Here is a 26,440-nt window from a genome sequence, read left to right as displayed (position 1 = left end):
AGCGGTGCAGCTTGGCGTGAATTCAGCTGTCGTTGGCGATATGCAGGGACTCGACGCTGTGAATGATTGCGCCATCCTTTTTCAACCGGCCCTGACGCGCCTGAGAGACTGTGGGAGTGATCGTGACGACGACATCGTGCTTCGTTCACGTCTCCAGCTTGTAAATGAGCTGCCAGAGGAGGATATGAACGGCTTGGAAGTATTTGTCATTCTCCAAATCATCACCTGCATCAACGGTTCCCGAGAGAAAGGTAACGTATGCTAGCTTCTCCGTCTTGTCGAAAATTTGAGATAATCATCGGTATGGGCCGTAGTCGCCACAGTACTCGAAATGGTGGCCATCAGGGTGAGCTTGCACCTAGCGCGCTGTGCTGACCTGAAGCGGGGTATGCCGTATATCAGCTCCACACGATGAGACGTTGGGACAACCAGAACGAGATAGGTGAGTAAGATCGATATCTTCGAGTTATACTGGCGAGATTGGTTAGCGATTGGTAAGACATTGGGCTGAATTGACGCTTATAAGATGTTCAAATGTCGCACTATACGTACGCCCCTCTCGCAGACTCGCAAATACGGTTCCTTCGTGTACGACGACATCCCGCTACTCTACAGCTACTCTGTAACTTAGAGCCGGCTATTGTCCCCTTCGGCGAAGGATATACAGCGCTTTCATATACATGGGGCGACCTTGCGCCGACACATAGCGTTCTCATCGAAGGCAGGATTCACAGCGTTCCCCAAAACCTCTTCGACTTCTTCCAGGCCTTTGTCGCCCATCCTTGGGGCTCATCTTCTATTCAGAATATGTGGGTCGACCAATTATGCATCAATCAATTCGATCTTGCCGAGCGGAGCAAGCAAGTTGGCATGATGAACAAGATTTTTCGATCAGCGAGCAAAGTGCTCGTTTGGCTTGGGTGTGACAGTGCTATGGTCGAAGCTGCGCGACGACTGCGATATGACGTGGGCGATTCCAATGATGCTATCGCGACATTGCTGCGCCATCCATACTTCTCAAGGGTTTGGGTTGTCCAAGAAATTGCGCTCGCACGTGCGAGAGTCGTTGTATGTGGTGATGTGGAGCTGGCATGGAGTGACCTATTGAATGCCGTCGCGAGACACTTCGATACCTTGAACCGCATACCAGCAGTAATCAATGAGACCGAACACTACAGAACACTAGAGATGTGTCTGTACAAATACTGTTGGAACGACTGTCACGACCCTCGGGATAAGCTGTATGGTCTCCTCGGCTTGACTGCTGAAAGGTGGCGCATCAACGTCAACTACGACAAGCCGCTACTGGAGGTATATCTGGACGCTGTCTGCGCGGTCTGCGAAGAGCTGTTCGACATCTGGGACCCAAACTGCTTTTACGATGGATACATTGAGTATCCCGTCAATCTGGAAAGTTATCGCACAACGCTCCTTGCTTTGGGCGTAGCGATGGGTCTGCCCAAGAGACAGCTCATGGGCCTGCGCCCTTTCATCGAAGCGATCCAAACGATATACCACAGCACTCTCCTGCGGAATGTTCGCTTTATTTTCACTGGGCTTCTCTATTCAAAAGAACGCGAGCAAGACTGTGCGTACGAAGCAACAGATCCGAAAGTCAGAATCACAGTCCGATGGGATTCGGTTGCCGCAACACGTCGCAACCCTTTTCTGCGCGACGTCATTCCTCGGATGGGGTTACAGGAAGCATCAGGGTCGCTGCAGGGCAGCGAAGGTAGTGGAAGCAATGAAGACGGGCCTGCCTGGGATCGATGGTGGTTTGAACACAACGGCAGAATACGCTACTTTCCCTGCCTACATACCGATGAATTCGCGCCGTCCACATCGGCATACTTGTGGGACGTCCCTTCCTGGGCTATCGCGTAGCCGGTGAAGTTCCGTTCCTCAGTTGGAACCATTGTGTTGATCGCATGTGTAACGATGGAAAAATACCTTTTTGTGTTCGACAGACTAAGATAAAATCTCTGCTTCTCTCTTAATTGCTCACTTGATACTCATTGAAGCATCTCGGTACAAGCCCAAATCATAGCTGTGATGAGGTGCAGCATGCAGACTCGATCGTCATACACAGAGCGTTTTCCAGCCCGAACACCCGTTTTATCAGCTTTGTAATTTCGAGCGGAGGTTTGCAGCCATTTGTGGAATCTCAGAAAGTGCGTGGGGTGGCTGTGTCGATGCCGTATGTAAGGCGCCTGCCGCCCCTGCACGCTAAGATTTCGCGTAGCGTCCCGCTACCCCCTCGAACCTGATTCCAGCACTCAAGCACTCAGTCTTCCCATCTCAGCAACGACATTTCTGATTGACGCACCGAACGGACTTTTCGCCGTGAAGTTTGAAATTACGCTGGTTCGAACGATGCAATTCGCGATGTGCAACAGTTCAGGTTCATGTTCTGCCTGTATCCCGGCTTGGCTACGCCTCTTCCATCTCCACAGTTACGAGGCTGAGTCCCGAGTGTATCGCATTGGTTGATCAGGCCTTTATATACAATTTACGACGCTTAGATACAGTCCCGTCACTTTTCCTCTTGTCTCCTCCATCACCAGCACTGAAGCCTAATATTTTTTTTAAGCAGGGATGGAATCACATGGCAGTCACGCATATCAAACACAGCCATTGGACGCCGGTCGAAGAGAAATTCGGCTGCTAAATCTTCAACCGCGGACCACCGACCACATAATAGCCACGCTCAGCGTAGCGGATCTCGCCAGTGCTGCTGGAACCTACGCATGCGTTTCCTATGTATGGGGAAATCCCAACGAAACGGTACCGATCGAAGTCGACGGCCACGAATTGCAAGTCACGACTAACCTGTTTGACTTTCTCCATCATATCAGAGATCCAAACGATATCCTCGTTCTCTGGGCGGATGCCATCTGCATAAATCAACATGATCTGGAAGAGAAATCACATCAAGTAGAAATGATGGGGGATATCTACTCTGGATGTTCACTCGTGCACGCCTGGTTGGGTGCATCCTCGCCGCCTTCATCGCTCGAGATAAACCCATTCACAATTTTCGACCATTTTGCGGATGGGAAGCATTGGCACGATCTTCCGGGCATTCTCGAGGAGGGAGATGACGAAGGAGAACCAAGTGATGCATTCATTGATCAAATGGCTGCATTACGTCTGGTAATAGACAGTCCATGGTGGACAAGATCATGGACAGTTCAAGAAATCATTCTACCCAGATCCACTATCTTGTGGTATGGATCATATAGCACGACCTGGAACCGTTTCTCACTAACCATCGAGAATAAGGATGCTTCATCTGTTACTTGCTGCACACAAGGAAGAGAGATGATGGAGAATTGGCCGAAAGTAAATCAGTTCAATGAATTCATGTCCACCATCGAAATGATTGATAAGCTTCGACGAAGTCGACATCAAAGCACCGCAGCTTCCATCGAGGCCTTGGCCAGCCATGAGGAACGTGTGTCCTTTCGGAGTATCTTACTTCACTTTTCCAATCGACAATGTAAGGACCCCCAGGACAAAGTCTTCTCAATCTTGGGTCTGGCACCTGGGCATATGTTTGATGCATACACGCCTAACTATAAGCAAACGCTCGCGGACTGCTTTACCGATATATACCGGAGATTGTTAGAGTACGATATAGACGTCTCGCAAGTTTTGTTGGGACGCGGATTTGGACCATATAACAGAGGAATGCCGTCATGGGCCCGTGACCTGTCTAAAGAACATGATGAGCTCATGTGGGAGCAGACGAGGGCGCGCATCTCCAACTTATACGACTGTTCTGCAGGGTCTCCGTGTACAGTCGCTGTGAAGGATAATAAAGAGCTTCACGTCAAAGCTAGAAAGGCCGATACTATCCGATTCGTGGGCAAGACACACAAACTTCAAGGTTTTGACCTGTCGTCATCAATCACGGTTATATACGAGTGGTTCAAGTTGGCGTCGGAAGTGCTGACCTGCACAAATGGAGTGCTTCTCTGCAAAGATTTCATACGTACCATTTGTGCAACAATTACACAAGATGTGGCAGATCAGGGGCAATGGAGACGTTGCGAAGATGCTGACCTACCCAGCCTTGAAACTTGGCTGAGTTTTATAACAGGAGAAAGTTACTCGTTTCCCTACTCTTTCACATCACCAATGTTGTTGGCTACGAAAAGTCGTTGTTTGTACATCACAGAGGCAGGAAACCTTGGATTGTGCTACCCCGGGACTCGACCTGGAGACGAAGTTTGGGCGTTACCAGGCATGAACGTACCCTTCGTACTGCGAAAAGCAAGTGGAAAGCACCAGCACGACGATACCTATCACCTGATGGGAGACTGCTTTCTGCTCGACCAAATGGATGGAGAGATTATGCGGAATGGTGAGGAGACAAAGTCAATAGTTCTGGTTTAAGCCCGCGAATTTAACTCCGTTCAAATGACACTCAATTACTCGTTGCAGAGACATGATGCATTGTACATGACTTGAGCTGTGGAGTCCGCTATGACATGTTGAAGACCTGGCTACCGTGAACATGGTTCGAATTTACTTACTGACTGATCTTGGAATTGTAGTTGTTGAACGTCGTGTTTCGGTGGCCCTGTGATAGCGATTAATCATGAATCTAATGCATACAGTATAAAATATGACTACTAACTTTCGATAGTAACGTTTCGACAACAGCTTGATGGAGTTCCTTGTCCTGTAGTGCGGTAATGTCTTGTAGAGCAAGAAGACAGTCACTAGAGCCGATTGTAGACGCTTCCGTTCTGCACAGCCTGCGCTGTTCTTCGAGTACCGCAGGGAACAGTTGCACGAGGTCGTTGACAAGGTCCGTGACATCTTCGATCAACCTCTTAAAGTGTTTCTCTTCATACAGTGCCCATTGCACCTTTTGTCGCAGAGGCGTGCTGTTCTGTCGCTTGACGGACATGGTGCGCATCTTCTCGTGTAACGACTGGCCCAAGGGTTCCATATCTGTGGCCACGTCGAGAATTGCAAGGTTCCAATCAGCTTCCCCTGTGCGGCTTCTGTATTTCTTCGAAATGCCCTCCGCGTTTGCGAAAAGATTCATAATCTGTGACAGCACTCTTTCGGCTGCGGCCACGTCTTCTGGCGGTCCTGTCGCTAGCTTGATAGCGTGAGCGTTGCCAAAGTCGCCATCCAGTCCGACAGACTCGCCCCATCGCGAAAGGCGTAATCGCGCATTATCTAGCTTTAGCAGGCTGGTTTGGAAGTTGGTACCGAAAGCGCGACCAAGTCGGACGTATTCGAAACAGTCTACGGCATTGTTAAACAGACCAGCAAGGGCGGCGATCCCAACAGCAAGACCGGCTCCCTCCATAGTGGACGATTGCAACGGTAACAGCAAAGCGGAAATTGGAAGATGGTAGGATAGTAGTACTGTCAGAAAGCGACGAGGCTCGGGTTTTCGTTGCCTATGTTTACGCGAGGCTGAAACGCTGTCCGCGGTCTGTTGCTGCATGATCCTTCAGCCGCTTGGGGTCTGCCTCGCAAAGCACCTGTCCGACTGCCTAAGCTCTGTCACCGGCACAATGTGGTCCTAAGGCTGACATACACCCATCCTATCTGGTTGTACCGTCCTTCTCTTTCTCCAATGTGTCGTTTTTGCTCGTCCTGACTGCTTAGCCGGAATGGATGCACGTACGACTGCACAGCCTGTCTGCTTCAACAACGAAGGTGGGAGGATCGCCATCCAAGCGGCGGAGTACCATGTTCATGGGAATAACACCGTGAAGTATGCGACACTACCTCAAAATGATAATAGTGTCTACGGTCGCTGATGGAGCTGTAGTGAAGCCCAGGATGCCGTGCTTGAGAAGCTACCGTATGCCGCCGAGGCGCCGTTCAACGCGTATACCAAGCAGCACGAGCCTACCTGCCTTCCCTCTACACGAACCGCACTCTTGGACGAGATATACAGCTGGACCGATGGACGAGATGAGCGATGTGTCTACTGGCTGAATGGCCTGGCTGGTACCGGAAAATCGACAATCGCGCGGACCGTAGCTCGTAGACATTATGAGCGAAAGAGCTTAGGGGCTAGCTTCTTCTTCACCAAAGGCGGCGGTGACGTTAGCCATGTGGGCAAATTCGCAACAAGTATTGCTGTCCAGCTTGCGCACAACATTCCAGCATCTCGCCAGCACATATGTAAGGCGATTGCAGAGCGCCCTAATATCTCGGAATACTCATTGCGCGACCAGTGGCAGCACCTCGTTCTCACTTCACTATCCGCGTTAGATAATTCAGACAACATCAATTCTCTTGTCCTAGTCATCGATGCGCTGGATGAGTGCGACAATGATAACGACATCCGGGTAGTTATCGAACTGTTGGCTGAAGCTCAGGAACTGAGCGGACCAAGACTCCGCATAATCTTGACGAGCAGGCCTGAAGTAGCGATCCGGCACGGCTTCTACCATGTCTCGGATGCATTACATCAGAGTTTTGTGCTGCACCACATACCGTCCTCCATTGTCGATGCTGACATAAAACTCTTCCTGGAACACAGCCTTACTATCACTGCTCGGGAACAGCGCCTACCTGCTAGCTGGCCCGGCCCTGAACTCGTTGCGAAGATGGTTCAGAGGGCCAGTGGTCTTTTCATCTGGGCTGCAACTGCCCATTGATTCATCCAACAAGGAAGGCATTTTGCGGCGCGAAGACTAGGTTCGATTATCAAGAGTGATGGCGATATTCAAGCCCATCCCGAAAGACACCTTGATAACATCTACACTACCGTTCTGCAAAACTCGCTTCATCCGCAGTATACAGCTGAGGAGAAGGAGGAGCATTACAAGATGCTGAGATTTATTCTCGGAAGTCTGGTAGTGATGGAGTCACCTCTTACTGCGCAATCTTTGAGTAAGCTACTGTACATGGCAGAAGAAGATATCCGGTCGACGGTAGAAGACTTACATGCTATCCTGAATGTACCGGTAGACGAAACACGACCACTCCGCCTTCATCATCCTTCGTTACGCGACTTTTTGCTCGACAAAAGTCGATGTACCGATGCCAATTTCTGGGTAGACGAAGCACAAATCCATACTGCCTTAGCGTCACGGTGCATGACACTAATGACGAGCTTTTTCGAACAGAATGAAAGACGGAGAAGGGAACAATCATCAAAAAGGCATGATGAGTTAATATCAAGGATCACACGCCTTCATGAACTCATGGAAGAGATCGAGAGGAACCCTAAATTAAAGAATGATACAGACATCAGATCAAAGTTTGGTGCAGAGATCGTATCACTGAAGCTTATGTTACTGAGCAGAAATACAGCCTTCACATTAACAACGCACCGTGGTGAGGCTGAGAAGACGTTTCACTTTGCGGAGTTACAGTACGCGTGTTTAAACTGGGCTCGTCACCTCCAACAAAGCGGAAAGAAGCTCGTCGATGATGGACAGGCTTACACCTTTGCCAGGAAGTATTACGATGACTGGGAAGGGGCATTGACGAGTGGCTTGGTGGGTTTCCGCCCATGGACAGTTAATTTAGAGCATCTCCTAAACTGTGTTTCCGTAAGTCTTCCATCAAGTTCTTGAGCTCAAATGTTAGTTGCACCTAGGAAGTCGATGCTCCAATACTTTGCGCTCTATTGCGTGAAAAGGTTACAGAGAGCCGTCATAGAAATCTAAAAAGACTGGACGAAGTCGACAAAGCTTTCGACACCCTCAAATCAACTATCGAACGGATAGTATGTCTTGAACAGATACAAAATTGATAAGAGTGGAACAATAATTCAATTGCGAGTTATGAAGTTTTGCACCGAACTAACTGAGAAGATATATGCCCAACCACCGGTGGATGGCAGGGGGTATCGTAGACCGAGAAAAAAAAAGACGCAAGAACCAAGAGCAAGAGGGACAAAAACATGCTCGCAAAAGTGCGCAAATACAGACAGCCTAGCGCCAAAGTGATGGAACAATATGCCTCCCCGCCCCTAAAGCCCAACCAACCAACATCCATATTATGTTATAATCGTGAGATCATCGTATCCCTTTGGTTCGAAATCGCGTCGACCGTCCTACTTCCTAACGTCGCTTTCCCTTCTATGACTAGGCGCAATACTGCTCGCAGCAATACTAACAACATCGCTCATGCTATCCTGATCGCGCTGGTAGCTATATTGCATGCCCGAGTCCGGGCCCTTGAAACCGTTGTCCCATGCCGAGATGCGCGAAAGAAGCCTAACACCCAAAATTAAAACGATTCTTCTAGCACAACATATTTATACATGTGTGCAAATTATAAGCTAAGTGGTGTGCGCTCACCGATCGTCTGGCGGACCGTAGTATTCTTCGGGAATGAGCTCGTAGTCGCCTTCGACGGGGAGGTAGAAGGCGGAGATGGCGATGCCGACCGAGGTTAGGAAGAGGATGGTCCAGCTTGCGGTGCAGAGAGACCATGAGAGGTCAAGGTGCCAGCCCTTCCAGAAGCGGTCGTCGTGGTCGAAGAGGAATGCCTAGGCGTGTTAGCATTGCTTTGCTTCTGCTGGGAGGACCCTGCAGCACGCAGGGAGAACGTACTACTATGGCCATGCCCGCGCACTGGACAATAGCGCTGAAGGAGAGTACGCCAACGCCCACCTGCCAGCCTGCGGCCCTGCGCTGCACCCCGCCAGACATGATGACGACGAAGGACACGATGGCGCATAGCTCGACGACGACGCCGAAGGATGTCAGGAAGCCAACTGTCCTCCACATGTTGCAGAAGGACGGGTCCTTTGTGCAGTCGCTCATCCTGGGGAAGGGAACGCAGGTGCCAGTGACGGCAGAGCAGCGGCTGTGTAGGCCGTACGAGTATTCGCGCTCGCCGTTGGGACTGTAGCTGACCCATCGCGGCATGGAGATACTGGCGATGGTCATGATGGTGCCTGCTCAATCAGTCTCTGCTGACAATACACAAACACTGTCATCTCTTACAGGCCAAGGTGAGGATGAGCCCCACGCCATATACAATTCTTCGCGTCATGGTGGGTGTATCAACAGACTTGTGATGTCTCTGGGAGGTGAGGAGGAGCCCCGGGTCTCTTGTCGGTGGCGCAATGGGAGGAGTTGCGGGGTTTTGATACGATGGGATGCGCGATTAGGTATGAGGCGTGCAGCGTGCAGGCAAGAGGCTCTAGGCGGCGGTACGAAGGGTTGCAGGGCGTTGTCTGCGGAGGCGCCACCGAGCGAACAAACAGCGATCCTTACTACTCTCTGGTGTAGTTGGGAAAGAGTTGACAGGTGACAGTATGTGAGGAGGGTGGGGAGAGCGGATTCAACCGGGGCTACAGTCGGTCAGAGATAGACACCATGATGTGATGATGGAGGGTGAAAAACGCTGCTCTCCCGTCTCAAGTCGCGCTAGGAGGGGAAGGATCGTGGTATGACAAGGTGTGTGCACTCAATGACGACAAGGGTGAGCTCGGACGCCTTTCCCCACGCGTACGCGCTTTTAGCACCCTTCCACCGCAAGGAAAACATCTCTACCAACCTATAGCGCATGCCGCCTTGTGGGTTTTGGTAGCCTTGACATGTTTGCACCTGCTCAGTTGGTGTTTATACATGATATCGCAAATCCTCCTCCAACACACGACCATGTCGTGATTGTTGGGTGTGTAGGCGCAAACTCTGTATCACATTTCAGAAAAGCGGTGTCAAATTCCCATGTGGTGCTTTGCGCCGCCTTCCGATCGCCGATCATGTCGTGATAGACCTGGCATGATCCTAGGCTCTATTACTTCCCTGAAAGCTACACCTTTGTCAAGTTTGTACAGTCTCGAATCTCAGAACCTGAATCTTGAATATCAAATTTCTGCATGTCACAAGTCGACGGATCTACCGAGTGCGATTTGCATACACTGATAAGGCTATGGTCACGCACACCAGCCACACCCACCGATCAGCACCAACATGCAAACACGTGGGGCAAAAATGTTACTTGGATGGTAGATTGTGGTTTAAACCACGCACAACTACAACAAAGCCCGTACTAGTCTTGCTCACCGCTCCAAAGTTCAAGACTGATGTTGCTATGAAGCTACTGTCGCTGGGCCAGACGCACCCCAGAGGTGATAAGAGGCGCTGGGCATGGAAGCCGGCAACAACCTAGTGGATGCACTCCGCACTGCAGCTGCAGCAGTTAGATATTGGCCTGCGGCTGTAATTGGACGATTAGTGCTGGATGGCGCATGTCTCACATGGAAGGGAGAGCGAATTGATAACGACGCACGTCGCTAACGGCAATTGGACGGCCCGCCAACCTAAGGCTGGCGCGTCTATAACTCAAAGAATTCGAGCAAAGTTCACGCTATCCGCCTTCCCATGGACATGTATGGAGTCATACATATAGTATAGAGAACAAACCCCTCAAGTCCATGGGCGTCTAGAAGACAACGTTCTCGGGTTCGCGCTCAGGCTGTGTCTTTGGTTTCTGCAGCATCTCGTAGCAAAGTATCGACGCTGCAACGCTGACATTTAAACTGTCGACACCAACCTCGTTGAACTCGCGTCCATGAGGGATACCGACTTTGTAACGCGCAAGATTGACCAAGCTGGCCTTCAACCCAGTGCCCTCTGAGCCCATCATGAGAATTGTGGGGTGCTCTGCAACAGGGCTGTGGTCGGCGGGAAGTCGTTTTCTAGTCTGCGAGATGCTGTAAACAACTTTGTTGGCTCCGGCTTCCATAGACCCAACAGTTGATGAGGCGATTGACGACGTAGACGGAACGGCGTCGCTCGCGTAAATGCACCAACCTGCGCTTGCGCTCTTCTTGAGAAATTCGTTCGAATCTCCAACTTTGAAGAGCGGAATGGCTTCAGCGGCGCCGGCAGAAGCCTTGACCGCGATGTGACTCCAGTTTGCAGTGTGGTGAGTCGGCGTGATGATGGCATCTGCACCGAGAACATAGGCTGAGCGAGCAATAGCCCCAAGATTGCCTTCGTCGAGCTGTTGTCATTAGCCGAATACTTTGGCAATCGTGTTTCTTACTTACCACGCCGTCAACGTAGAGGATCAGCGGATGTCTCCATCCTCCGGACTTGTAAGAGTATAGCTCTTGCTTGCCATTGACGAGCACGTCTTCTGCACTTTGGCTGTCGAGTGCGACGCTGAAGCTCTCGTCTTCGATCGATGCCGTCTTCAGCTCAGTAATAGGAGGAACAGGCAGAGGCGATGCCTCAAGTATCACACCATTGTGTGGTCGGCCACTGCTTGCTTTGTCCAAAGCACGCATGTACTCGTCCCCGACTTCGTGTGTGATTGAGAAGAGCTTGTTGGCTCTGATACGAGACATGAGGCCATCTCTGCCCGCACCTCGTGAATGCACATACAGGTTGTAGAATTTGCGTCGGTTCGCCTTGATCGCAGATACGACGCTGCCATGCCCGTATATAAACTCTGAGGCAGCGGTGGTGTAGGGAAGCGATTCCGGTCCACGAACTGAAGTCTTCTGCGCCTCCGTCTCGCCTCTTGTTCCAGATCTAGCATCAGACGACTCCCGCCCGTATCCCTCTCTCCTAGCACCTTTTGAATCTGGTCTATGGGTAAATCGTGGTCGATCATCTCCTGAGTCGCGAGTCCGCTGAGTATAAGAAGTTGAAACATCCTCTCGTCTGGCACCTGATCTCGTAGAAAATCGCGACTCACGTGCGTCTTCGTCTGCTGTGTCGCGGGGACGTGGTGTATAAGAAGGTGCATTGTCACCCCTTTCGAATGTCTTCTCTGGTCTGTCTCTTGGTGCAAAACTGCGATCATCTGTCCACCGACGACGTGGTCTCTCATCACTACCCTGCTCCCGCGATGCTAATCCTCGATCAGAGGACAGGAATCTGCTTTCTCTTTGTGGCCGATCCCGTCTCAAATCTCCCGTTTTAGTGAGTGCATCTGGAGACCGGCGTGCTATTCCGCTTTTGCCATGGCTGTAAGCCTTGTGCAGGCGCTCTTGGAATTCTCCATTGTGTCTCTGCTGGCGCCTCTGCTGGCGTCTCTCAGAGTCGTTTAGGCGCCGCCCTTCCTCAGGACCGCTACTTTGCTCTTCCTCCTTGAACCTACTCGGCGCATCGTCATCGCGGGGTCGTGGTGGCCCAATGCGTCCGAACCTGCTACTGCGAGGCGTTACATGCGATCTTTCACTGAAACTTGGTTGTGCATCGTCACGAGGAGGACCGAACTTTTCGAACCTTGCCTCGCGACGTGTCTTCACCGGTCTATCACCCTCATCGTTGTGGCCGGCTCGAGTCCGCGGTCTGAAGGGTCGGTCTGGTCCGCCCCGCCTGCCACTCTCGATGGCGGCAGTGAGGGATTTGTAGCGAAGGAATGTGCGAGGAAAGACCAAGGGATGTGACCGCAGTAGCGTGCTACTAGTCAGGCAAGAATAAACCATAACAAGATCAATTCGGACGTGGTTGAGATTTTGACCCTGCAATCACCGCAAAAGCGATGCGACAAAAAGTTCCTGATTGCCAAGCCAGGCGTTCGCACTAAGAATTAGCGCAGGACGCGAAGTCACGCGTTTGGCGTTCGGGCGCTATCGTCATTCACCGAGACGCGACGACAACCAAGGGTACGGCATCGCGCCCACACACTCTCATTTTCCACCCACCATCCTTCGTCCGTCGCGCCGATACTACGCTCATTAAGGATACTAGGAGACTACTACGTAAACCGCTTCCGTATGCTTTCATGAAGTTTGCCTACTCACTGCTGTCGACTTAAACTACCTGTCGCTTCAAACTACCTGTCGCTTCTTCGCAGAAGGAGCCTTTTTTTTAGATATTTTGTCGCGCATAGCAAGCCGCAATCATGAACAGTGACAAGGATAGCGCAGCACTTATGGCGGCATTTGAAAAGAAGCCCGCTGGACGCAAATCGAGTGCTCCCCCACTAGCACCCGCCAAGGCTGCGTCCTCTTCCCCGGCTACTATGTCGCTACAAGGCGACTTCGACGAGAATCTCAGCACTCTTCATACCGAAACCCCACCCCGCAAGCGAAGGGCACTGTGTGTTCGTATACCACGGAAGAAGCTAAAAAAGACAGAGTACATATACTACGAACCGAAAGATGAGGTGGAGAGGATCGTTCGGGAGATTTCTGGAAGGAAGGGTGATATGGTATATGAGGTCAAGCTATTCGGAGATCGCGTCAAGCAGGTGAGTGACAATATTCTTGGGGTTCAGAGCTGTCCCTCTTATCACTGGTAAAGGTAGCTGGAGCGGCAGGCACGACTGGTACTACTATATAACAGGTGGCTTGGGTTCTCCCTTCGCTACACTTCCACTTCCGAAATCTTACTAAATATCCATAGTTAAGTTTCGAAGAGCTCCTCGATATCTATGGTGGTCCGGAGGCACTGCAATCATTCCAACCAGATGACGATTCCAGCGACGACGACGGCGATATGAGGCTTCGCAACCGAACCACCAAGGCGGATACCGAAGATTTTGTGGACATATCAACTATCCATATATCCTCCTCTGAAGACGACGACCAAGACGAGCTTGCCTCCGATTCACGCAAACGTCGCAGTGGTCGCACACAAGGATTGAGGCGCGGAAGTCGTCGAGGACGGCCATCAAGAGGCCGCTCAGGGAACAATGGTCTTACCGCACTTTTTATAAGCGATGAAGACTCCGAAGACGTCGGCAGGAAGCGGAGGGGTAGGCCACGCAAAGGCATACAACAGCCCACCCGGCGTTCCACAAGACAGCCTATGCGAGCAAGCGGAAATGATGACGAGGAGGACGAAGATGACGAAGAAGACGATGGTACAGAAGACTCCAGTGCTTCGGACATCCTCCGTTCAGATATCCTACCAGGTCGCAAGCGCAAGGGACGGCCTTTACGTGCTGCGAAGCCTGAGAAGATTCCCCGAGCGGGCGTCAGGCAATCCGATCGAGCAACGCGTGCTACTAACAACATGCAAGAAGCGGGTATGAATGATGTCTACCGATCAGATTCCGCCCCCAAAGTTGTCGCCCAGAAAGTCTCCGTTATGCGCGAGGTCTTTCCGAAGCTCCCTCGAAGCGACCCTTTCCGTGCGCGTCACGCTGAAGGTTGCGAAGTCTGCTTCGACGGCCCCAATGTTGCGCCTCTGGTATATTGTCAAGGCTGCTCTCTGGCATACCACAAGAACTGCTTGGGTAATCGCTCCACTCGTGACCATCTAGTCACTAAGATTGGTGACGAAGAGTTCGTTCTGCAATGCAAGAGGTGCATTGGCTTCTACAAGAAGAAAGATGCTACTGCTCCTGATCTGTCCAAGTGTCAGGACTGCGCGGTTTCGGGGGCTTCATGCCGGCCCTTCAGACGTCGCAAGACCACACAGCAGGAGATGAAGGAGCGCGAAGAGAACGATGGCTATGATCCAGTCGTCAACGTCCCTTCTGAGCTTATCAACAACCATAACAATGTCTTGTTTCGCTGCACAAAGTGCTCTCGCGCCTGGCATTATCATCATCTACCACCCAACTCACAGTACGCTATGGATATCAATCGAGACGACGAAGAGATGGCAGATGAGCGGTTCCGTGAGTACTCTGGTAAATGGCTCTGCAAAGAGTGCGATGAGACCACTGATCAAAAGGTCGGCGGCATCATCGCCTGGCGCCCGTCTGATGTCGAGACTTATCGACTAGGTACTCCGTGCGAATTAGTTTGCGAAGACGACAAGCAGTACTTGATCAAGTGGGAGAACGAGTCTTACTTCCGAGCAGCATGGCATTCAGGAGCCTGGACCTGGGGCGTAACAGCTGGCGTTCAGCGCAAGGCTTTCTTCAAGCGCGAAGACGGACCGAAGATGCGAACTGAAGATGCCATTCCCGAAGAGTACCTGCGCATCGACATCGTCCTTGATATCAAGTACACGAGCTATGTTGAAGTACGTAGCGAAGAGATTGACAAAGCTCGCATCAAAGAGGTTGACAAGGCGCTCATCAAGTACAAAGGTCTGGGCTACGAAGATACTGTATGGGAGAGTGTGCCTACTCCAGAAGATGGTGATAGGTGGTTAGACTTTGTCACTGCTTACAACGACTGGGTTGCCGGCCGTTACGTTAAGATTCCCAAGCAGGGCCCTCTCAAAGGACGCATTGAAAAGGCCCGCAGTACGCCATTCGCTAAGCTTGAGCGGGGGAAGCAACCCGACAACCTCGTTGGTGGTGAGTTGATGAAGTATCAACTGGAGGGTCTGAATTGGCTTTACTACAAGTGGTACGACCAGAAGAACGCCATCCTCGCAGACGAGATGGGTCTGGGGAAGACGATCCAAGTCATCGCCTTTATGGCAACCCTCATCCAGGAGCACAATTGCTTTCCGTTCCTGATTGTGGTGCCCAATTCAACCTGCGCCAACTGGCGGAGGGAGATCAAGCAGTGGGCGCCATCCCTCCGTGTGGTGGCCTACTTCGGTTCTGCCAAGGCTCGCGACATGGCCTACAAGTACGAGATGTACCCCGAGAACACGAAAGACCTGCGATGTCACATCGTTGTAACGTCATACGACGCGGCAGCCGACGACAACTGCAAGAGATTCTTCAAAGGTGTTAGTTGGGCCGGTCTTGTCGTCGATGAAGGCCAGCGTCTGAAGAACGATAAGAGCCAGTTATACAAAGCCCTTACAGCAGTTCGCGCGCCATTCCGACTCCTGTTGACTGGTACGCCGCTGCAGAATAACGCTAGGGAGCTCTTCAATCTGTTGCATTTCCTGGACGACACGATCAATGCTGAGCAGCTTGAGGAACAATACGCTGAGATGACGGCTGAGAATATTAGAGAGTTACATGACCAGATCCGACCTTTCATTCTACGACGTACCAAGGCCAAGGTGCTGACCTTTCTTCCACCTCTTGGTCAAATTATTCTACCCATCTCCACGAGCCATCTACAGAAGCAAGTCTACAAGTCAATCTTGTCAAAGAGCCCCGAGCTTCTGAAGGCTCTCTTCACCTCCGACAAGCAACTAAAGCAGCAGGAGCGCGCGAACTTGAGCAACATTCTTATGCAACTACGCAAGTGTCTTTGCCATCCATTCGTCTACAGCCGCGGAATCGAAGAGCGAAGTGACATAGCCGCAGTCTCTCATCGCAATCTTGTCGAGGCTTCTGCAAAGCTCACTCTTCTCGAGACTCTACTCCCGAAGCTTCAAGAACGTGGTCACCGCGTACTCATTTTCAGCCAGTTTCTCGACATGCTTAGCATCATCGAGGACTTCTTAGACGGCATGCAGCTCCCGTATCAACGTCTAGACGGCACAATGGGCTCCCTTGAGAAACAGAAGCGTATTGACCAGTTCAATGCACCTGACTCGCCCCTGTTTGCCTTCCTCCTCTCCACTCGCGCTGGTGGTGTTGGTATCAATCTTGCGACTGCAGACACCGTCATCATCCTAGACCCGGACTGGAATCCTCATCAAGATCTTCAAGCCATTGCTAGGGCTCATCGTATCGGTCAGAAGAAGAAGGTGCTGTGTCTTCAGCTGGCGACGCGAGCCTCAGTGGAAGAAAAGATCATGCAAATGGGCAAGAAGAAGATGGCTCTCGACAAAGTCGTCGTTCAGGACCTGGACAGAGAAGATCCCGAGGACGAGGATGTTGAGTCGATACTCAAGTATGGTGCTGCAGAGCTATTCAAGGACGACGGCGCAGATCATGACATTCGGTACGATGATGCCTCCATCGACAAACTGCTCGACCGTAGCCAGATCGAGAATACCCCAACTGGTGACGATGACTCTGCAGAATCTCAATTCGGCTTTGCCCGAATCTGGGTTAATGAAAAGGGCGGACTGCAAGATGACTTCGATATTGCGGATGAAGAGACTGCTCCAGATCCAGGTGTTTGGGATAAGATCTTGAAGGAACGACAAGCCGCCGCAGCGGCCGAAGCGTTTGCAAAAGCAGAGGCTATGGGTCGGGGACGCCGGGCCAAAGCAGTCCGTAACCCCTCGCTTCTGATGAGTACAATTAGTAACATTACACAGGCTATCGATTATGCTACGGAGAAAAGGGATGCTGATGTTGCGTCTGTCGCAGCAGTAGATCATTTCGAGGACACCGCCGCCCCGCCTTCATCGATTAAGAAGCCGAGCAAGAAGCGCAAGAACAAGACAGGGTCTGGAAGTGATACGGACTTCCATGCCGAGTCTGAAGACGAAAGCGAGCCTGAGCTAATCCAAGACAACGTTGATGTCGCCAAGGAACTCGGTAACGGTCGCCGTCGCAGTACTACAAACATTGCCAACTCTTCGCTGTACCAGCAGAATGGCGCAGGTGTGTCTAAAGTTTCATCGAGTCTGTCAAAATTTCCCACTGTCACTTTTCCTATTCAGACTACGCCTAAGGAGGGTGGCGCGAGGGCGGCCAGGTCACCGCCGAAGCCTGTGAAGGTTACGCCATCAACAAGTAGCACGAGAGTCCGGCTTCAGCTCGGAACGCATTCCAATGGCGCCAGCCAGGTTCAGCCGAACGCTTCTTCCGATCAAGCATCGCCTTACCGTGCACCATCCGCCTTCATCGATCTCTCTACATGTCCACCAGAACCAGCGCCAAACGCACCAAAGACTAACGAAGCGACAGTCAAACCTTTCGAGCGTGTCACCATACCTATCCGTAACCCTCTAGAACCAACCTACGGCTCTTTTGGCATCCGTATCTGCGCTGCTTGCCACAAGAATCATCCTTCGGGTGCCTGTGAGCTCAGGGCGGCAGGCGCTGAGCACTGCGGTCTCTGCGGTCTAGCGCACTACGGCCACTCACGTACATGCCCTCATATCAAGTCCGAAACACAGGTCAGAGAGATGCTCCAGGCACTCAAGAACTCGCCAGAGAAGAAAGAGCTAGTCGATGCGGCGATAAAGTACCTTCGCGGCGTCAAGGGTGCACTGGTGCAGCAGAAGAAGAAGGACAGAGAGAAGGCGGCTAAGGCTAATGGTCAGCCTGTTCCTCTGCCTACATATACTGATATCGGTCGTCCTCCGAAGGGCGCATATACACGGCCGCCCGACGCTACAAATGGAACTGTGAATGGCATGAACGGTACCGGTGTCGGCACCCCAACTGGCGGTTCATCAGACGACCTACCTCGCCCGTACGTTTTGTATATGCCTCAAGGGTTGGGAGTCGCCCCAGATAGCGTGGGTAGCGTTATTCAAGGTCAGCAACGCACGTTCGCACAACAGCAGATGGTTCAGCAGATGGAGAGCCAGAGTTTTGACGATCAGCAAGTGGAAAGCGCTTTGAAGGGCTGTTTGTTCCAAGGCCACAACTAGGTGCATGACAAGTCTCTGGGATGGAGTGGAATACTGGTTTCTTCATTGGTAACTTCCGTTGGAAAGATTACAGGAAAAGGCGTTTTGGAACTGCACACTATCTGGCGTCTCATCAAGGGCTATGCATTAAGCTATCTTGGAGTATTTGTAGTAGGAATATTGATACCCCGTAATGAACGTCGTAGAATCGTTCATACAATGCAATGAAGTATTCACGAAGCCGCTTGCCTTTTCTACGTTATACTTGATACTTCAAGTGTACCTGGGAGGTGTTCGCTGTACTCCTTATCACACTGCTCGCAGAAGACCACAAGTATTGACCTGCAGGATACCTTTTCCGACACGAAAGTGCAACTCAGAGAAACTGAGTTCCGTATCTAACACTTTCTATTTGTGTTCTACTAAATTGGGTTGGTGCTAGCTACAATGAAGTTACCAATAGATGTCATACGCCTGGCCCAAGACGCCTGGCCCAAGACCTCCGCTTGTCTCCTCGCTCCTTCAGGGTCAGTAGGTTGATGATTCAAGCCGTAAACATCGTCCTTCGTGTGGATCCGAGGCAGCCGCTTCCTGTGTTTTATTCTCCTCCTCCCCTCCTTCTTCTTCAAGCGTCTCCCTCAGGCTTTCTACCCAGGCATCATAGTCTGCGTTCGTGTCATGAGCAGGACCTAGAACCTTGCCATTGGTTTTGCCTTGCTCTTCTTTCGCTATGAGTGCCCTCTCAAGCACACCAATTTTCGACTCGTCCGGTTCTTCTTTACTTCCTGTCCAAACGCCCTTGTCGTCACTAACCAACCCATTCCTCGAGCAAAACGCCATCCACTGACGCCAATGTTCGTCTAGCTCCAATACTTCGGGATTGCCTATCACAAACAATGCTTCTTTTGCTCGCGTGAGGGCAACGTTCATCTTCCTCTTCCCTCCAATAATACCCATACCCATCTTGTTGTCTTTGGCGACAAACGTCTTCCTCGTGCGTGTCGTACATAGTATCACGACACGTTTCTCGAGACCCTGGAATGCTTCCAAGGGACCAATGTTGACGTTCCACAGACCTGCGCCGTTGCCATATTCAGAGGAACGTATCAGCGAACGGAGGCGTTTGACTTGTGCGGCGAATGGTGACATGATGCAGACATCCGTCTGTTCTACGGAAGAGGAGACGACGAGGGTTTTTGCAATATTGCAGGCGATGCGCGCTTCGTAGACATTGTACCAGCTGCCGCCGTCGTATTCATTCTCATCAGGTCCTGCATGTGGGATGAATAGAACAGGCCACTTACGACCGCGCCAGAGATTAAACTGTTGGAGTGGTGTATTAGGTATCGCAGCCTCGGGGATCAAGGTGTCGTTGTAAAAGAGAGCACTTGGCACGCTAAGGATAGCGGGATGGGAACGGTAGTTTCGCACCAACAATGTGAATGGCGGGTATGTGATAGGCAACATGGATTGTTTGAGAACCGGTGGGCCAGATGACGGCTTTATCTTTGACCGTGAGAGAGGGTGGCCTTCGTATAGTGATCGCTTGAAAAGGCGGGCGAACAGGGACATGGTTACTCGGATGTCGCGAGATGCTGTTCGGGGGCCGAGTTGGTTCTCGTCTCCTGCCATAACAAAGCGTGGTTGAGGCGATGATTTCGGGTACAACGAAGGTGGACATATAATACTAATGGCAGGCAAAACGTCCAGTTCGGTAGCCTGAGCTGCTTCATCTATGAGCAAAGCTGTCCAGTGCAAGGGCGGGTTAGGTGTCTTCTCTTCCGGATTGAACGCTGATAACATTGTTTTCTGCATGGTCCAGAGATCGTTGTTGGTCATTCTTGCTTCTGCCAGAATTGCGGCGTCTTGACATGACGTTACCACGACGTTGAAAGCCATGAGCTCTCGGAACGGCGGTAGATAAAACATGTCATTCTCGATATGGCAGTACTGTAACAACTCCTTTGGTACTTCGTTGTCGGCTCTTCCCGGTCGGTTGAGACGAAAAAGCTGCGTTCTTGTAAGATAGCTCTTGAGTCGCAAAGCGAGTGTATCTGCGGCAGCCTCTGATGGAGCACATACAAGCAGGTGCGCAACGTCCGTGGTTTCTAGTAGCTGCATTACTGCTTCAACTAGCGTCTTCGTCTTGCCTGTGCCCGGTGGTCCACTGATCAAGTATGGAAGATTTCCATATGCGTTATTACATATATCGTTGACGGCATGGGCTTGCTCATAGTTAATGGCGCTGTCGAATAGCTTGCGACGTGGAACGTTGCGCAGTGTGGTTTGACGTGCTCCATGCACCTCTTCAGAAAACAGTATTCGGCGGCTCCAATCGTTATAGAAATCGTGAGGTTTGGTCTTTGTGCCTTCTATTTCGGGCGTTGCATACTTGGCACCAGGCGATTCGCCAAAGTGGTTCAGCATACGGCTCGAAGGCACAGGTTCACCTGGAAATTGACATAGGCTGGTTTGCTTAAGTTCAGAGCTGATATACATCAAAGCTCTTCGCTGGCTCTTGATGATATCGAATTTGAGTGGAAAGATAACGTTAGCGAACATGGGCATTGGCGGCATTCTACAGTCCGGCATGCCGAGGCCATCCGCTTTGATGTAGACTGTTTCTTGCGCACGACTGATACCAAACACTGCAGCGTCGTGCTGTATGCCCGTCCAGGACCTGAAGGTGACTGGAGGATGTCCGTTGTATCCGAATTGGTAGTCGTCCACATACATCGGTATGGGCATCATAGCTCCTCTTCCGTCAACACACAATTGACGTATCTGTAGCACGTCGCCCATCTCAACGTGTGGACTATCTTCCCTTAGTCCTGGCACCAACAAACTCCATAGGTCCCCGGTTGGAGGTGATTGCCAGAGTTTGACTCGATACATCGCATATCTTTCGTTCTCTACTTCTTTCGCCGCACACTCGATGGCGGCCACTGTAGCAAAGTGTTGAAAATATGTAGACTCATTAAGCGATGTAAGGGAATCTGTTGCTGATCCGGCCTTTTCTTCTTTGACCTCCGCGTGTGGTGTAGGTAGGAAGCTTGTTCCGATGAAGGTCTGCAAATACTGTTCGAAATCGATCCGATGTCTTGGTCTTGTTGATACAATGGCCGCCATCTCAGTATTGATCGATCGTAGAGTAGGGGGGACAAAAGGTGTCGCATAGACATCATACTCTCATAGAATGTCAGCTGAATCACTCTCAGAGGCATCATTGTTTCTGGAAGATCCTGATATACCTTGATTTCCTGTCTCTTGAGAGGTTTGTAGTCCCGTTGCTGGCGAAATCCAGTGCCCCGGTCCAGATGGCTGCCTTGGCGCAATGTTAGGTACGGCTACAAGTTTTGCGAGGTCGTTCTTCGTCATTTTTCCATGGTCGGTATGATCTCCGTTCACACCTGAAGCCACGTGCGATCGGTGTTGCGTCTGGGACATGGTACTGGGCATGAGATACGAGTATCTCTAGCGCAACAGCCAGGATAGCTGGAGATGCGTCTTCTCCAAAGCTAAGCGCGCTGGATCCGGTTTCGATCCTGGATTGAACGAAACTTCCAGATAGAGATGTTATGTTGACACTTGCTGATATAGTGGACGACTTCAGCGCAATGCGAGGACGGCGGACAAAAGGGGAGCTGCCTTCGGTGTCACTGCGTGCTGGTTTTCGAACACAAATGGATGCAACCTGAAGTAGTTAAAATATTAAATAGCACGGCCTACGTGGGAGATTTGTTTCCATGGACTAGACTATTTAAAGGGGTCTAAAAGGTATCAATATTAAATTGCCGATAGTCGAAAGTCAAGTGTTGTAATGTCGCGTCGCAGTCGTGGCAATGGGCGCCTGCTTAGCGCCGCGCTAAAAATGGGCTCGCTACTGGACGCTCCTGCTTTCTTTCCCAACCCCCCACTACAATCATGATTTCATCTAGGATATGTGCAATTCTACACACTGTCATCACCCCAGCACTCCAGTATGCGCCCCCTTTTATCTCAGTTCTCAGGCTGGATGCAGATTGTTGTGGTGGTGCGACTTGATGCGCTGTTTCGATCTTGTTAAGCCCTTCCGATGCAGCTGAGAACCCATCTGTACAATCCGTGACATGTACGGCACTTCAACGCGTTGACCTAATTTCTTTACTGGCAACTGCGGGTCGGTTGACCCGCTGAGCTGTACGCTGTCATGTTGAGATCGCCCCCTTCGCCCTTCCCCGCAGTACGTCATGATCCGAGGTTGTACAACTGAACACCAATTCGTCAGACTTGCAGCGTTAGTAAAGCATTTATATGGCTATCTGGTGATCTATAATCCTATTCTTCATCCTTTGTACATTCACAAATACTCCCTATCGTCAAACATGTCCAATCAACAGCTAGTTGAAAGCAAAGGCATCTTCCATGGCCTACCTGTGTACCCATCCTCGCTGAAAGGGCTCACGGCTATCATAACCGGGGCGAATGGTATTTCTGGTAACTACATGCTCCGTGTATTGGCCGAAGATCCAGAGCGATGGAGCAAGATCTATTGCCTGTCAAGGCGGCCACCTGCGATCCCGGATGGGTTACCGAAGAACGCCGAGCATATCCCACTAGACTTTCTACAAGACCCTCAAGAGATCGCAAAGGTGCTGAAGGAGAAGGGTGTCAAGGCCGACTACGTCTTCTTCTACTCGTACGTTCAAGTCAAGCCAAAAGAAGGTGGCGGCTTGTGGAGCGATGCCGAGGAGATGTGCAAGGTGAACAGTACGTGCTGATCGCTCAATAACGGCAAGGTTACGAGGCTGATATACTGCAGCGGCACTCCTTAAGAACTTCTGTGAAGCTCTCCCGATAGCCAATGTCAAGCCAAAGCGCATCATGCTCCAGACCGGCGCAAAGAATTACGGTGTTCACCTTGGCCCGACAGCAACCCCTCAGGAAGAAACCGCACCACGCGTCACTCTCGAACCCAATTTTTACTACCCACAGGAAGACTTTCTTTGGGCTTTCTGCAAGAAACAGGGTATCGACTGGAACATATGCATGCCATCAGGAATTCTCGGTGCTGTTCCGGATGCAGCCATGAACATGGTCTTTCCGCTAGGCGTCTATGCGAGCGTGCAGAAACATCTAGGTGAAAAGCTTGAGTTTCCGGCTGACCTTCAAGCATGGGAAGCCAACATATGCATGTCTAGCAGCAAGATGAACGCTTATATGGAGCAATGGGCTGTGCTGAACGACGGGGCGAAGAACGAAAAGTTCAACACGATGGACGGTACGACCTTCACGTTGGGCAATTTCTGGCCGAAGTACGCAGGGTGGTATGACATTGGATATGAGCATCCCAGTCTGGACGATAGCGCATACACGGTCACCACCTCAAAGCACGATCCGCCTCCACGAGGCTTCGGACCACCGGCAACACATCGCATTCGCTTTACGCTGACTGACTGGGCAAAACAAGAGAAGGTGCAGAAGGCATGGGAGGAGATAATCTCTAAGCATGGTCTGAAGGTGGACAAGCTGCAAGATATGGATGTTGATCGTATCTTTGGCTTCACAGATGGAATGATGGGCACTCCCCTGGATCTTACAATGAACAAGGCACGGAAGATGGGATGGCATGGGTTTGTGGACTCGAACGACGCCATCAAAGAGGTACTTGGAGAGTTTGCAGATCTCAAGATGATTCCTCCTCTAGAAAAGTAGTCGACAACTTAACCTCTGCTCATTATATCTACTGACCTGTGCTTACTCCATCGCTGAGCCGTTGAGAACGAACCCAGAGTTGCGACTGCACTACAATCCCGAAAATGAAAGCTCAAGCTTGACCTATGCCATGATACAGAGTCTCCACTATCAAAGAATATCCTGGTTCTCTCAAAACTCGATCATGTCTTCCGTTACCTCCCGCTGTGCTTTTCTGTCCTTGTTTCCTCGACGCGAAGGCTCTTGGGCGTCTTCTCGGATGCCGAGATAGCGGTAGTAGCCTCGTCTACATCACTAGTAGCTTCACTCGTTTACTCTCACAAGCAGCTAAGGCCGGGACTAGTGACAAAAGACATGATGGTGTTGGAGCAGAAGACTTATCAACTTACTCCCACGTCGATAAGATAGCGTTCGCTTCCCTGTACAGAATCTCGATGACCGTCAGAACATTGCTCTCTTGCAACTTCCGCTCACCCGTCGATCTACTCAGAAGCTCCGCCATCAGAAGATGCTCGACCACCCACGGCTGACCACATGTCGCCTGGCTGAGGATCGCCAACGCACCCAGGCAATTTCGGTCGAGAGGGTTCACCTGAGCTATCTTCCAGTTCTCCTCGATGATCCGGGTTGATAGCGAGATGGGGTAGCGAGCTTTGGCCAATTCCGAAGCGACTTTCGTGTAAGGTGAGGTAAGGCGAATGATGTTCTTGCGTTGGACAGCTTCCGAGCGACGCAACACTCGGACGTGATTACGACTGTCTTGACGGCTCATGGCCTAGAAATTCAGTATCAGGGCGGAGATAATGGAAGGGAAGAAGGTCATCGTAACTGCGTTGACGTACCTGGAAGATATCTCGTCCCATGTCGTTCCCCAGATACAACATTGTCTCATGCTTTATCTCGGGAGTAATCAGCTCATCCCTACGAACTCGTACTATGATACGCTCACCATTTTGAACGTTTTCAAAGTTGTAAACCGGGTCACCGTCAATCTCGATACCGTCGATCAGTTCACCAGGTTCACTGGTGCGGATTGGCTCGCCGTTTATATCGCAGGGCCAAATACCTTCCAGATCGACGTTAAAATCGTCTTTGAACCGGACTCTGATGCTCTCGACGATGTCTTTATGTGCAGCGGAAGGAGTAATTAAGACTATGTTGCCAGTTTAGTGTTTGCTTTCTTTCGGGTTTACTCAGTGAGCACGTACAGTCTTGAATAGTGAGATCTTTCGTCGGACAGTGAACCTCAACGATAACCGCATAAGTCTGCTGGCTCGAGATGGTGTGAAGCATGGTCAGGGTGTATAGAAGTCGTTTTGCCCGCGTATAAGAAACAACAGGTTAGTATTGGAAAACTGGTTGAAATTCAAGTTGAGTCGGCTCGATGAGATCCTTGAAAAGTGTTTTGAACTGGCGCTCCTGCGGCCGAAAGGTCGTTTGAGGAAAGGAAGCGGAATGCTCACGTATAGGCTCTAAACCCCTGGAAGTGAATATGTATCGGCTTGATCAGCCGATCGTAAAGAAAGGGAAAGTAAGTGCCACTTTCTTCAACCACCTTTCTCGCATTCAAAAGATCAATGAGCATTTAGATTCTGGTATCTGTATTGACCCCGAGCCATTAGAAACTCCACGGAGTTATTGCAGTTAGCTGGCCATTGAGCTATGAGTTATCTCCCTCGTCTACGACGAGATTTATCCTCATCACATCGTGCACGCAAGTAAACTGTATCAATGCCACAAAGAAGTCCGGCTCTAGAGGATCAGTGAACAGCTTCCGGGCGACACAACACCCAAGTGTGTTTACATGATCTTGGCGAATGGTTGCTTAGAAGATTCAGTACATGTTGACAACACAGCACTGTTAGGTGTGACCCTCTAGCCTCAGATCTGCGTAGCCTATTTTTGTGATGCAGGTGCACTAACTAACAGCGCGCATTAACTGGTTATCGTGCATCTGTCACTCGTGAAAGGCGGAGGACGCATGGCCATAGCAAACCCCACATTGGCAAAATACATTGGAGGAGCAGATGTCGTATGGATATGCAAGAACAGGGAAATCTCACGAAAATAACGCGACGACTAGGCGATGCGCACAGGGAGTTTGACGCGGGGGGGAGGGCGCCACGCTGCCGGTCCATCCGTTCTTGCTCAACGCTATATATCAGTGGTATTCTTAGATACGTGAAAGAATTTTAAAACTTTTGAACTTGAAAACCTTGAGGTTTGAGCCGAGTCCGGTGGAGCGGGCGCGGTACACGCATATGCGTAATGTTGGTGTAAGTAGATTGTGTGTATTCTGCTTCATCACCGAGAGGTCTGTGATCTAAGCTTATATTCATAGAGTAGTGGGCTGATTGGTCGCTGGATAATCCACGTGCCCATGCAAGGTACCCTGGGCTTACAGTTGGCCTACATTCTTGATTTAGTGAGATGTACGGGACAGACGGTTATCTCTCCATAGGCAATGGGAGTGGATTACTGAGCATCTGGAGCATAGG

At 50.9% G+C, this 26,440-nt stretch overlaps 9 protein-coding genes across 9 annotated transcripts; 4 read left to right on the top strand and 5 right to left on the bottom strand.

The window, feature by feature from the left end:
• Window positions 1-534: 534 nt before the first annotated feature.
• ALTATR162_LOCUS653 (uncharacterized protein) lies at window positions 535-1,884 on the top strand (the record flags this gene model as incomplete). Its single annotated transcript, XM_043308247.1, has 1 exon — window positions 535-1,884. One exon carries the CDS (start codon window positions 535-537, stop codon window positions 1,882-1,884), a length of 1,350 nt encoding a protein of 449 aa, XP_043164182.1.
• Window positions 1,885-4,534: 2,650 nt separating this feature from the next.
• On the bottom strand, window positions 4,535-5,329 carry ALTATR162_LOCUS652 (uncharacterized protein; the record flags this gene model as incomplete). The annotated part of the gene is made up of 2 exons (XM_043308246.1): window positions 4,535-4,585; window positions 4,643-5,329. 2 exons carry the CDS (start codon window positions 5,327-5,329, stop codon window positions 4,535-4,537), a joined length of 738 nt encoding a protein of 245 aa, XP_043164181.1.
• Window positions 5,330-5,639: 310 nt separating this feature from the next.
• Window positions 5,640-6,638, top strand: ALTATR162_LOCUS651 (uncharacterized protein; the record flags this gene model as incomplete). The annotated part of the gene is made up of 2 exons (XM_043308245.1): window positions 5,640-5,743; window positions 5,801-6,638. 2 exons carry the CDS (start codon window positions 5,640-5,642, stop codon window positions 6,636-6,638), a joined length of 942 nt encoding a protein of 313 aa, XP_043164180.1.
• Window positions 6,639-8,287: 1,649 nt separating this feature from the next.
• Window positions 8,288-8,991, bottom strand: ALTATR162_LOCUS650 (uncharacterized protein; the record flags this gene model as incomplete). Its single annotated transcript, XM_043308244.1, has 3 exons — window positions 8,288-8,482; window positions 8,547-8,893; window positions 8,943-8,991. 3 exons carry the CDS (start codon window positions 8,989-8,991, stop codon window positions 8,288-8,290), a joined length of 591 nt encoding a protein of 196 aa, XP_043164179.1.
• A 1,398-nt stretch (window positions 8,992-10,389) lies between these two features.
• On the bottom strand, window positions 10,390-12,388 carry ALTATR162_LOCUS649 (uncharacterized protein; the record flags this gene model as incomplete). Its single annotated transcript, XM_043308243.1, has 2 exons — window positions 10,390-10,953; window positions 11,000-12,388. The coding sequence occupies 2 exons, from the start codon at window positions 12,386-12,388 to the stop codon at window positions 10,390-10,392; spliced, it is 1,953 nt and encodes a 650-aa protein (XP_043164178.1).
• A 419-nt stretch (window positions 12,389-12,807) lies between these two features.
• On the top strand, window positions 12,808-18,269 carry ALTATR162_LOCUS648 (uncharacterized protein; the record flags this gene model as incomplete). The annotated part of the gene is made up of 2 exons (XM_043308242.1): window positions 12,808-13,155; window positions 13,311-18,269. 2 exons carry the CDS (start codon window positions 12,808-12,810, stop codon window positions 18,267-18,269), a joined length of 5,307 nt encoding a protein of 1,768 aa, XP_043164177.1.
• Window positions 18,270-18,776: 507 nt separating this feature from the next.
• On the bottom strand, window positions 18,777-21,695 carry ALTATR162_LOCUS647 (uncharacterized protein; the record flags this gene model as incomplete). The annotated part of the gene is made up of 2 exons (XM_043308241.1): window positions 18,777-21,436; window positions 21,500-21,695. 2 exons carry the CDS (start codon window positions 21,693-21,695, stop codon window positions 18,777-18,779), a joined length of 2,856 nt encoding a protein of 951 aa, XP_043164176.1.
• A 917-nt stretch (window positions 21,696-22,612) lies between these two features.
• On the top strand, window positions 22,613-23,942 carry ALTATR162_LOCUS646 (uncharacterized protein; the record flags this gene model as incomplete). Its single annotated transcript, XM_043308240.1, has 2 exons — window positions 22,613-22,997; window positions 23,050-23,942. 2 exons carry the CDS (start codon window positions 22,613-22,615, stop codon window positions 23,940-23,942), a joined length of 1,278 nt encoding a protein of 425 aa, XP_043164175.1.
• Window positions 23,943-24,327: 385 nt separating this feature from the next.
• ALTATR162_LOCUS645 (uncharacterized protein) lies at window positions 24,328-25,235 on the bottom strand (the record flags this gene model as incomplete). Its single annotated transcript, XM_043308239.1, has 3 exons — window positions 24,328-24,717; window positions 24,785-25,095; window positions 25,151-25,235. 3 exons carry the CDS (start codon window positions 25,233-25,235, stop codon window positions 24,328-24,330), a joined length of 786 nt encoding a protein of 261 aa, XP_043164174.1.
• Between the last annotated feature and the right edge of the window lie 1,205 nt (window positions 25,236-26,440).

This window comes from Alternaria atra (assembly GCF_907166805.1).
Source record: "Alternaria atra isolate CS162 genome assembly, contig: 21, whole genome shotgun sequence".
NCBI lineage: Eukaryota > Fungi > Ascomycota > Dothideomycetes > Pleosporales > Pleosporaceae > Alternaria > Alternaria atra.
This window is presented reverse-complemented; position numbering and strand designations above follow the sequence as displayed.